Raw genomic sequence first — 12312 nt, 5'->3', positions numbered from 1 at the left:
TTTCCTCTGGAGTGGGAGTGACAGCCCTGGTTCAGGGACAGCCCTGGCCAGCAGACACAGCTCCAGCCTGGAGCAGGGCTGCACAGCAAGTGGCACAGAGAACAGCACAAAGCCCTTTCCTCCCCCTCAGCTTCCTCTGTTCACTCTGAAAAAAATCACATTTCCAGCTTGTTTCAATTAACTTTAAGACTTTTATATTCCATGAAGGCTGAGGCAGTCATTAAACCCAAATTTTTCCTGTTATAACACTTTGAAACAACCACACCACAGCTCAGCTGGTGGCTCTGGCTCTGCCAGGCCGGGACCTCCCATGGGCAGAGAGGTGACTCCAGGTCCCCTCAGTGGTGGCATTGCTCATCCTCTGGCTCAGGAGGGACAAACTCATCACACCCCAGGGGCCCAGCCCTTGGGGCAGCATGAGGGAGCTGGGAAAAGCCAGGATGCCCATCCCCTGCCTTTCCAGGGCACAGCCATGGCTTTGGGAAGGGCAGGGAGTGCCCCTCATCTCACCCCAGAGTCTGGGGATGCTGTTGGGATGGGGTACAGGACCCACTCACTGCCCCACAGCCCCTGCACTGGGGGTGAGGAAGCAGCACAGAGCAATAAATCCACCTGCACAACACATAAGTAAATCAATATTTTTGCACCCATGAGCAAAGCAGAGCCAGCCAAGGCCCTGAGTCACCCTGGGCCATGTCCCAGCAGTGGCTCTGGGGTGAGTGGGGACAGCCCTGCTGCCAGCCCTGCTCCCAGTGGCAGCTGCTTTGATCTCCCCACATCAAAAGGAGCCTTGTCCCTGCCCTGTCACAGCCACAGCACACCCAGACACTCCATGGGACACTCTGTGGCATGGGGCTGGCACACCCTGGGCTGGCAGGCACTGACCCCACTGACCCTCCCTGCCAGCCCTTCCACATTCTTCCATGTGCTCAGTGTTCTTTCATGAAAAAATAGAAAGAAAAAAGTGGAGAGAGCTCAGAGTAGAGAGGAGAGAGAAGGAAAGGGAAAAGTTCTTGGGCACTCAGGCATGGATGTCCATCCTTTCCCTGCTGATGCCATCATGGATTTGCTGCCCTTTGGGGTTTTTTGGCTTTACCTGAAGTAATCTCAGACTGGGGTTTACTCAGTTATCACCACATCCTCTTCAGCACAAGGAACCTTCACAACAGGATGCACCAGGTTCCCAGTGGCACAGCCCTGCCAGCCTGGAGCACAGTGCCCCAGGGGGATCAAGATGTGCTTTATCCACAGAGGAAAACACCAACATGCCCAAGGGGGACAGGACTGCTGCACCCTGCTGCCTGCAGCTGCAGGAGGGATGCCCCAGGGACTCGTGGGCTTGAGGCACTGGAAAACAAGGCTCCGTGTGAAACAGGGGGTGATTTCTGTGTTCCACAGGTCTCTCACACCTGGATGGAAGGCCACACCCACAGCTGCTCCTGTGTCTTACCCGTGGCTCTGTAAAGTCTCAATTCCAGCTGCCACAGCACCCACAGGCTGGGACTGAAGATTCAGCAGAGGAGGAGAAAGACTCCTTGGGCCGTGGAAACATCTTTTTAGTAAAAGCCAGACTTTCCCAGCATATTCCTCCTAATGAGCAAAACCCATGTGGAAAACAGGACTGAGAGAGCCTGAACACCCTGGAGAGGGGATGTGATGCAATCCTGAAACCGCCCATAGCTGGGTGGGGGGCACAGTGTTTAACCAGGAGCTCTGGGATTATCCCATCCCATTTCCTTGTGTGCTGCCAACAACTCTGAAGCTCCCCAGGACATTGTCCCTGAGGCCAGCCCCATGGTGCTGGGACACAGAGCTGTGCCAGGGCAAAGCAATCCCACCAGGGCCTGGATAACCCCCTGGATCTCCCCCAGCTTGCCCTGAAGAACTGCTGCATCTCATCCCTCTCAAGCATTCTTCATCCCACAATAAAATTATTCCACACAATTTACCAGTCCCAAACAAGGGCACCCTGGAGTTGTTCCCTCCCTGTCAGAGACAGCACCAAGCCTTGTTTTTGGGCAGGGTCTCACTCATCACATCCAGCTGCAAGGCACTGCTTTAGCCACACACAGAGCCCCAGACAGCAGCTGGAGCCAGCAGCCCCCTCCCAAAACCCCCTGGGGCTGCACATGGAGACCCAAGGAAAGGGGGACAGTGCCTGGCAGACTGGGGAGCTTCCTGCCTGCCCTTCCAGCGTGGGGAGGGGCCAAGAGGAAAGAAAAGAGTTGGCACCACTGGAAAAAAGAGCCTACTGTTATTTATTAACCAGGGAGTGGGCCCAGGCACTCATGTAGGGGAGGAAGGAATGTGGGGAGCAGACCCAGACATTGTGGGGGTCCAGGCTGCTGCTGAGCTGCCTCCATGTGGAAAGTGACACCCGCCTGGGGAAGGGGGTACAGCAAAGCCCCAGGGCAGAGAACCCCCAGCAGGACACTGAGAGCTGGTGGCACTCTGGAGCAGGGCTCAGGCACAGGCAGGAGTGCCCAGGGGGCAGGGACACTGCCAGGTCAGTTGCAGTTCTTGGGCAGGCGATAGACCCCCCCTGAGTAGATGAGCTGCTGGTCCCGGACCTTCTTCTGCAGGAATCCCTGCAGCTCCTGGATATCGATCTCAGTGACCACGGGCCCGGTCATCACAAACATCTTGAGCATGCTGTGGATCCTCTCCAGGGACAGGCTCTCCAGGTTGGTCAGCATGGCCTGGATGTACGTCCAGAAGAGCTGCAGAGGGACACAGGCCACAGTGAGTGACTGACACCACAGCACACAGCAAACAGCCCAGAAACAAGGCAGGGATGCAGCTGGCACTAAGTCCTGCTCTCAGCCATGGGGTCTCTAAACAGGGCATATCCAGGAACAGCAGCTAAGTGCAGGGACACGGAGCTAGAGACAGAGGGATCTGACGTGCAGCACACTCATGACCCTCTGTGGATGAACACCAGCATGACAACGCTGTGTTGCACAACACACAGGCACAATGTGACTCACAGGCAGGAAAGGCACTGGAAATGTCCAGGAACCACAACAGAGAGAAGGCAGAGATCCAGCTGTTAGTGCTGGGTCAGTCTTTTGGGCAGTCAGAAGTGCCAAAAAAGTGTTGCTCGGGTGCATCCAAACAAGTTATGACTATTTTCAAATATGAAATCATGTCTCGGACTTTTTTCTTTTTTTAAACTGAAAAAAAAACCAATTTGGAGATTTCCAAAAGGTTCCCTGACTCAGCAGCTGAGCACTTGCCTGGAGGGAAGGCTGTGATCCAGCACCAAGAGATTAACCACGAGATACTCACTTCAAAACCCAAATGTTTTGTGCTGGACTCAGCCACTTGCAGTGGAAAATGTGAATCCACAGTGCAAAGTGAATCCATCATCTTGATCAGATTCCCCAAACCCACAATACAGGATGTTTGCATCACCACAGGGACAGGTACCTGCAGCTCCTCCTCCTTCTGGTCAGCTTGTGAGGCCATGGCAGAGTCCCCCTCCTCGTCACTGTCAATCAGAACAACCTTCTCCACCTGGTCCTTCTGCTCCTCCTCAATGACAGTGAAGGTGCCCTCGGGCTCTTCCCGCAGGACTCCCTGCTGCAGCCACAGCGTCATCTTCCTCTTCAGTGAAGTCACAGGCACCTTGAGCACTTCACTCAGCTCTGTCAGCGTCCAGGTGCCTGCAGAGACCATGGAGATCAGAGAAGAGATGGAGAACAGGACAGTTCCCACAGCCAAGTCTGCCAGGATTTGATGGGAAGCTGGGTAAGGCAGAGAGGCACTGCCAGGAACAAGCAGAGGGGTGCAGAGCTGTGGCCCTGCTGGGTGCTGGAGACCCTGTGGGAGATCCAAACCCATGCACCAGGTCTTGTTCCTCCTGCCAGAGCTCTCAGAGCCTCCAGCTGCCCAAGGAACGTGGCTTTCCCACCCGTGGAAGCACAGACAGGGGTTGCACAGCACTCACTCTTGGTCTGGAAGTGCAGGATGATGGCAGCGTGCACAGGAGACACGGACAGGGAGAGCGTGCGATCAGCCAGCTCCACGTCCAGGCTCACCAGCCCCAGGTGGTACTTCCAGTTCAGGGTCCTCATGGCCTGGGAATAGGGGGAGGCAGCTGCTCACAGCACATCTCCCAGCAGGAGCCACTAAGTGCTGGGTTATTGCAAACCCCACTGTAACAGCATGGACCAACCAGCAGCTGAAGGGAACTGCATAAAGCTTTCATGAGGGGGGTTAAGGTGGCCTCACCTTTAATTTCTCATACTTCTTGGAATATGCTTCCATGGCTTCCTTGACCTGCTCTGGAAGCTCCAGCTTCTCCTCTTTGAGTGGTGGCCAGAACTCACTGGACAGGATAATGGCCACGAGGCTGAAGGGAGGCCTCTCCTCCTCAGGGAGCTTCTCCTCCTCATCCCGAATGTTGGCATTAATGCGCCGTGAGTCGGCCATGTCCTGCAACAGGCACAGAGCTGAGCTGAGCCACGGCCAACCAGCAGTGAGGGAGAGGCTTAAACAAGGTGAACAGCATCCTCTCCAAATGATGATGGGGACACTGGAAAGGACACGATTGTCACCCTGATTTTTTAAGATTTTCTAAGCCTTCTGAAGTTTACATTCTTGTAGCACTTTCTGTAAATAAATTATTGTTTGGCATTCTTTTATGGAAGAAGAGAAATTTGATAGACTGTTGGTTTGTCCAGTGTCATTGGAGAGGTGGCACTTTCACCCTCCAATCCACTGTCACTTTTAGAAAACTATAAATGTTAGTTAGAAATAAACTTTCCCTTTTCTTCACCTTAAGAGCAGCAGTGTGTGTGCTCATGTTGTTTCGTGTCCTATAGTGACACACAATCCTGTGTCTACTTGGAAGTCTGCTACATGCTCAGAAAGATTTGTGGGACATTAGAGGAAGGAAGGAGTTACAACTCAACACTGCCTTCACTGGAGGCCCTCCACACCTGTGTTCTCCAAAAGAATCAAACTCCAGAGTCCCAACCCCAGAGCTGGACAAGCCCAGCTCCTCAATGCCAGGATACTGAAGGAAGGACAGGACAAACAGCAGCACCAGAGCAGCCATTCCCCAGAGCTTACCAACCCACAGAGCTTAAAAGCAGACATGATTTAAATGCACTGCTGCCTGTCACAAATCAGCCCCTCACTGGCATTCTGGAACCCCCACTTTCCTAAAAGACCTTTTTGAGGCCACTCCTCAAGTCCCTCCCCTTCCCCAATGGGCTCAAACACCCAGCACTTAAATTTAAAAAATAAAAGGAATTACTTTTAACATGACTTCACAGTAGTGCATCTGAGCTTCACCAAACCTCAGCTTCAGCAGCTCCACGTTACGGATTTCCCTGGAAAGAGACACAGCAGGTCAGGGACAGGGCCCCTGGATGGACAAACCTGGCTTGGCCTCCACCCCTCACCACACAGCCAAAGAAACAAAGTCCCTGGCACAAGGTGTTTTTCCTAGGAAGCCTTGCAAGGCACAGTGTCTGCCCAGGATGGCTCCTGGTACCCAGGTAAGGAACAGCCACCTCCTCTAGGCCAGCAGCTTTTTGAAGACAGAATCCCAGAATGTTTCAGGCTGGAAGGGACCATTGGAGCTCATCCAGTCCCACCCCCCTGCTCAAACAGGGTCCCCTGGAGCAGTCACTCAGGGTTGTGTCCAGATGGGTTTGGAATATCTCCAGGGAAGGAGACCCCACAGCCTCTCTGGGGTTCCTGTTCCACTACTCGGTCACCTCACAGCAAAGAAGTTCTTCCTCATGTTCAGGTGGACCTTTCTGTGTTTCAGAAACACACATCTTCCACCCCTTCCATCTGGGGGGCCATCACAACATGTGGGATGGAGCTAAGAGCGTGTCAGTGCCTCCAAATTCCTACAAGCTGCTCTACAGCACAAACCAAGGGCAGGACTGAGCATGGAACTCTAGAGGCAAACTCAAAGCTGCAAAGGAAATAGCCAAAGGCACTCCTGGCTCCACAAACAGCCATTGACAGGACTGAGTCTGAAGGCTCTACCCTTCAGACAGCAGGTAAAAGGAAACTCAGGTGATTTGGCCATGGAAGGCCTGGCTCTGGGCGCTGGGGCCTCACCTCTCAGCGCTGTAGTTGAACTGGTGCAGCAGGCGGTCAGCCAGCAGCGTGCGGTACTCGTTGATGAACAGGTCCTTGCTGCCGTAGATGCTCACCAGGAGGCTGATGATGTCTGAGGAGCGACGCTTGGAGCTTGATTTCCCTGGTGGAATCCAGCAGACAACAGGGTGAGATTAACAGGGACCTGCCCCAGCCCAGCCCACCAAATGAGCTGCCCAAGGCTACAGCCCAGCAGGAAAACCAGCCAGCTGCCAGGACTGCTGGGCTGGGCATCTCACCTGGATCTGCATCCACTGGGTCAGGAACCCAGTCCCCTGGCTCTGAGATGTCATCATCACTCTCCTGGCCGTTCTCCAGGGTCACTGGGTCAGCTTTGGAGAGCTCATTTGCCAGGTCCCCTGAGCCCTCAGCATCCCCCGTGAGACCGGCCACGATCTGCCGCACCGTGTCCTCCCGAGTCCTGGAGCCAGAGGGAAGGGGAAGAGTGAGTGAGGGAAGGGGAGGGAAAGGGGATGTGCCAGACTGCCCCACACACCTCCTACCTCAGATACTTCCTGATGGGCTCACAGGCAACCTCCAGGATCACCATGGAAGGGTCCAGCTCCCGCAGGGCCTTGATGGCCGAGATATACAGAGTGATGATGTCGGAGGTGTTGACTCCTGCAGGAGAGGAGCAGAGGGAGTCAGAGCCCTGCAGCACAGAATAATGGCTTGGCTGGAAGGGGTTTGGATGGTCCAAGCCCTCTGTTCTAGCTGTGGTGTGGGAGGAGGAGGCTTGCTGCCCTACTGCCCAAGGCAATGGGGCAGATCAGATCCATGTGCATGAGAAACCAGTTTTGAGCATGAACAGAGGCTCAGAGCTGAGTCTTGACAGTGCAAAGCCTTTGTCCACCTGGACCAAAGATAAACTTTGTGCTCCTGACCATAGTGTAAAAGTGAGGCCAAAGGGGGCTGGGATGCCATCAGCTGCTGCTGCCCTGCCCACTGGGACACAAATAATGTGTGAGGGGCACAGTGACTGCCCCTCACTCCTCAAACAGGAAACCAAACCAGCTCCAAGTAGATCCCTACTCGTGCCCAGGCTCCTCACAGGGTCAGGACACAGACAAAGATGTAAAACCCACCAGGGTGCAGAAGTCTCATTTCCAGAGCACTTTTCAGGGAGCTGAGCAGCTGCTGCCTCTGGTTAGTCCTTTCCAGGCAGAACTTGAGGTCCTCCACAGCAGGCTTTGACTCTGGGAAATCTGCAAACCAAGCAGTGATCAGGAGCAGTGCCAGGCTCTGAGGGGAGGCAGGGGGAGGCAGTGTGGCACACCAGAGAGCTCTGTCACCCCCCCAGTCCCAGCCCAAGGGTGAAGCACCTCGGATGATGCTGAAGAGCTCCTCGATGCGCATGCTGGCGTAGATGCGGTAGAAGAACCTCTGGACGTGGCAGCGCCAGCGTTTCAGGGTGCTGCTGGCTTCTGGGGAGGACTGTGCCAAGGGGCCATCCTGCAGGAACACCCTGCTGAGCCACCCAATCACCTTCTCTATCCACTGCACCACGAGAGGGAGAAACAGATGTGAACACAGAGCTGGATGCACAGCCACATCCCAACCCAGCCCAGGCAGCCAGCACTGCACAGCCGGCAGAAAGGGCAACTGGACCAGGAGAGCATCACCCCCAGCTGCTCCTCAAATGTGCCCCAGCCTGGGCTATAGCTGGGGAAAGCCCAGCTGAAAGAATTGGAACTTTAGTTAAAGATACAGGATATGGACTGTGCAGCTGGGTGTGAGAAGATAAGGGGTGACCACAGACTGTGTGCAGGCATTGGGCTCCAAAAAGGACAGGGTTTGCTCCAAAACTTGCAGCCTATTTCATTCTTGCAGAGTTTCATCCTATTCTATACCTGCAGAACTGTCCCATTCATAAGAAAATGAGCAAATTGCCCATTATACCATCCTTGGCCCAAAATTTCTATGGTTTCTGAAATCAGCGAAAAGCAAACAAGATATCCCAAGAAGGCACAGACACCCAACACAACTCAGGCATTTGAAATCCAAATACCAGCTTTGTCACTGAATTATAAAATAAAAACCTGAACAGAGAGCATAAAAAGGTTATTTTTTAGTATTTGAGCTTTAGTGAGAAATATGTAATTGTCAAATTTCAAACATACCCAATTACAATATCCAGATGTTTAAAATAACTGCCTTTTTCCCCCCTCATCAATTAGCACATACATAATACTTCCTGGGATAATATTTGAGTACCAATATGCTACAAGATATTCTACTACTAGATATTAGTAATTGTTTTATACATTCTCACAGCCTGAAACAAAAATGCTAGGTCAAGGTTTGGTTTGCTGATGTTTATCTTTAATTACTCGACTGAGGAAACACTGAAGAAATTCACAAGTTTTGCCAGGACAAAACTGAGTACTACAACACCTGGGAAAAACTGTGGAAAAGCTGATAAAGAATTCCCCTAAAGGACAAGAGGACAGGACTATAAGTGATGCAAAGCAACATGATTTTAAGGCATTATTATCAAACCAACCCATTCTTCCCCCAAGTTTATCTTCTCTGAGTGCTCCTGTTACAGCCCGATTGTGACCCAACACTCCAGGCAGCTGCTGCTGTGCTGGCAAAGAGGCTTTGGCCTCAGCACCTGTAATTTTCAGTGAGCTGTTTCTCAGGCTTCTCTATTTAACCTTTAGATTTCTAGGCCTGTGTTTTGTTTTTGTTTTTCCCTTAAAATTATCTCTTCCTAATCCTGACACCCTCCAATATTCTATGGCCAAACAAGAAGTGGAAGCAAGGGCAGCATCTGATGAGCAGAATGCACTTGTGTTTTCTGTGGTGCCCTGAAAATATCCTCAAACAATCTCCAGGTCATCCAAAAGCATTTCACACGAGGTGCAGTGAAAGAAGTGTTGCACAACAACCAAAAGGAAGTAAATACAAAAAGATTCCTGATGTTTGCAGCAACAAAACTGGTTGGCATGGCAAAGAGTGAGGGATCCAGGGTGTCTGGCTTGCATGGGAACCTGGCTGCAGGCCTGGTTCTCCAGCACAGGCAAGTGCAAGGTCATGGGCAAGGAGCACTGAGCTCAGGATTGTGCCCTGGAGGAGCCATAACCTGGAGAATTTTATTTTAAAGTCATGGTGGGTAAGCAGCTCAACACAAACTTAGTTGAAATAGCAGCAAAGCAACTGAGCAGCTGCAAAGAATGATTTTAATTCTGTGTGGCCATGGGTGAGATCAATACCACAGTATCATCTCTCATCCTTGCTTCCAATTTTAGAGGGCAATTGGAAAGAAGACTGAAAACAGCCACAGAAATTCTAATTATGGGCTCACCTACACAGAGGGAGGACCCTCTGCAGGCCAGGTGGCACTTGTTGATCTTGTGGTTTGTAAACTGGAACCACAGAAATTCCCTCATTACAACAGACATCATGAGGTGAAATGTGACAGTGCTTCATGCTCAGGTCAGAGCAAACCTTCCCCTCCAGCATCAGCCAAAATGGGGAGTTTCAGCCACCTCTCCTGCCAGGCATGGTGGAAGTCATAGCCCTGGACCAGGTGTTTTAAGTTGGAATCTGCTTTTAGCCTGAGCTGCTAAAAACCAACAACAGCTGCACCTTTATCACTCCCTACAACTCCCTGAAAGGTGGCTGTGATGAGGTGGGGCTGGGCTCTTTCTCCAGCACTGACAGAATCAGAGGACACAGCCTCAAGCTACACCAAGGGAAATTCAGGTTGGATATCAGGAAGAAGTTTTTTACAGAAAGAGTGATAAAGTTCTGGAATGGCTGCCCAGGGAGGTGGTGGAGTCCCCATCCCTGGGTGTGTTTAACAAAGCCTGGATGTGGCACTGGGTGCCAGGGTTGAGTTGAGGGGTTGGGGCTGGGTTGGACTTGATGATCTTTAAGGTTGTCACTGTCATGTTTTTGAAACATCCCTTAGCCAGGATTTCTTCTCCTGGGAAACTGAGAAGCCTCAGAGAAAAATAAAAATAAGAATTATCTGATTGCTTCTCCTGTGTTTGCTGCTTTGGAATGTGGTCTGGAGATTGTTTACCAACTGGTCGTTGTTTGACTGGTTTCATGTGAATTGTTTTGACTTAATGACCAATCATGGTCCAGCTGTGTTGGGACTCTGGAAGCAGTCACGAGTTTTCATTATCATTCTCGTTTAGCCTTCTGTCTGTATCCTTTCTCTGTTCTTTAGTATAGTTTTAGTATAGCACTCTTTAATATAATATAAGTACATAAAATAATAAATCAGCCTTCTAAGAACATGGAGTCAGATTCTCAATTCCTCCCTCATTCTGGGGACCCCAAAAATACCACAAATAGTGACCTCAGATGTTGGCTGTAGCCTGAGCTGAAGAACAGACCCACATAATAAAGTCTCTTCCAAGCCAGTGATTCTGTGAATTCTGTGATGTCCCACGGAGGACCCTCACTGCCCCCACACCAGCCTCACCTCCTGGAACTCGTTGAGGAAGGAGTGCTCGTACTCCCCGCGGCAGCGCTGCTCCATCCTCTCCTCGATCATCCTGTGCAGGATGGTGGTGACAGCCTCAGCACTCACCCTCTCCAGCAAGTTCAGCCGGTGGCTGTGGGCACAGGGACACGTCAGGAGCGTGGGGGAGCAAAGACACCAGCAAATCAAGAAAATCTTATACCTGAAGGCACCACCCTCCCTGTACATTCCACTGAGGCAGACCCAGCTCAGACCACATGCTCTGATAGCCCGCACAGATGCACTACATATGTAACACATGGCACTACTGCTACATCTTCCTTACAGACATTATTTAAAGCCACCAAAACTTTTTTCATTTAGAAGAGTTTCATAGAATCAGAGAATGGTTTGTGTTGGAAGAGACCTTAAAGATCATCTAGTCTGAACCCCTGACATGGGCAGGGACGCCTTGCACTGGTTTGCTTCTTTGCGGTCAGAGGCCTCAGAACAAGAGGAGGATGTTCTCATATCCAGAGAGAGGAACTTTCTGTCTAAAGATCTGCTCTTGTTCAACCACCAGCTGAAAGCAGAAAGTCCATGTTGAGCTCTCTACCCACCACCACGACACAGCCTGACCTCACACAGCTCCTCCTGTTCTCAGGGATCAATAAAACCTGCTGCTTCTCCCCATCCATATCCCCCCTTGCTCCAAGTGACAGCCACCACCCCGTGAGATACCTACAGAATGTCATTGAGCTGCTGGAACTGCTCCATGGCTTCAGGGCACCAGCACTGCTCCCTCTTGCCGCTGCAGCCTGCACAGAGCTGGCCCTCTCCTCCGCCCTCCTCTGGGTCACTCTCCTGTTCGGTCTCACTCATGCTGCTCTCACACTCATTCGTTCCGTCCTCTCCTTTCTTCCACTGCCGCATGTATATCCTGAACGTGCGGCTGTAGAACTGCTGGATCATCTCCTGGAAGGATTTGGTCGTGGAGAAGAAGAGGATAGCTTTGAACATGGTGTAGACCTTCTCCTGCAGCGTCTGAGCACCTGTGCCCAGGAGCAGGCCTGCCTTGGTCCACTGCTCCAGGAGCTCCAGGCTGTTCAGGTAGGGCTCCAGGCGGCACTTGAGCAGACTGAAGGCGTCCAGGAGCAGCGCAGCACACTGGGGCTCCTCAGCCGTGTTCTCATACTGGCCAATGCAGTTCCAGAACTCGGGGGCGATATTCGCCTGCAGGTCAGTCTGCAGCACCTCGATGAACCACTCCTCCACGATGGAGTGCAAGTCGTAGCACTGCAGCACGTCCAGGGCTGCCCGGAGCTCGGCATCCTGCAGCGGCCCGGCAGCCTCGGGCCTCGGGGCTGCCTGGAAAGCGCAGGGAACATGAGTTAAGCATTTGATGGAGCGCACAGGGACTCTGCTGTCAAACTGCACTGGGGGGATGCTGCTCCTCCATGGCGATCTGCCGGGGTCTGAGCCCACCGCTGGATGCCCAGCGCTCCCTCCCAGGGCTCACACCCGCACATATCCTTGCTGTCCCTGCAAGCGGCTGCTACAGGACACAGGTGCTGATGGAAATGCTGCGAGCCCCCCTTGGCTGCCCAGCTTCCTCACACAGAGCGGGAGCAGAGCAACAGCACGGCCGGGCAAGCTGCGGCCTTTTGGTCCCGCTCCTGGTTGGGGTGACAGAGACTGGGCCCGCGGCCCTTCCCTGACAGCCCCCAGCGGACACCATGCCCGCACCCCCAAGAGCCCTTCCCGTCCTCCCC

General features: G+C 52.5%; 1 protein-coding gene across 1 annotated transcript; it reads right to left on the bottom strand.

Annotated features, from left to right (window-relative positions):
• Positions 1-2239: 2239 nt before the first annotated feature.
• Positions 2240-11999, bottom strand: ANAPC2 (anaphase promoting complex subunit 2). Its single transcript, XM_031059231.1, has 13 exons — positions 11973-11999; positions 11286-11908; positions 10562-10694; positions 7446-7620; positions 7209-7328; positions 6627-6744; positions 6363-6544; positions 6085-6226; positions 5264-5339; positions 4234-4437; positions 3950-4079; positions 3430-3665; positions 2240-2720 (listed from the first exon to the last, which is right to left on the bottom strand). The coding sequence occupies exons 1-13, from the start codon at positions 11997-11999 to the stop codon at positions 2508-2510; spliced, it is 2379 nt and encodes a 792-aa protein (XP_030915091.1). The 3' UTR covers positions 2240-2507.
• Positions 12000-12312: the final 313 nt, after the last annotated feature.

The sequence above is a fragment of the Geospiza fortis genome, unplaced genomic scaffold, assembly GCF_000277835.1.
Source record: "Geospiza fortis unplaced genomic scaffold, GeoFor_1.0 scaffold85, whole genome shotgun sequence".
NCBI classification, from domain to species: domain Eukaryota; kingdom Metazoa; phylum Chordata; class Aves; order Passeriformes; family Thraupidae; genus Geospiza; species Geospiza fortis.
This window is presented reverse-complemented; position numbering and strand designations above follow the sequence as displayed.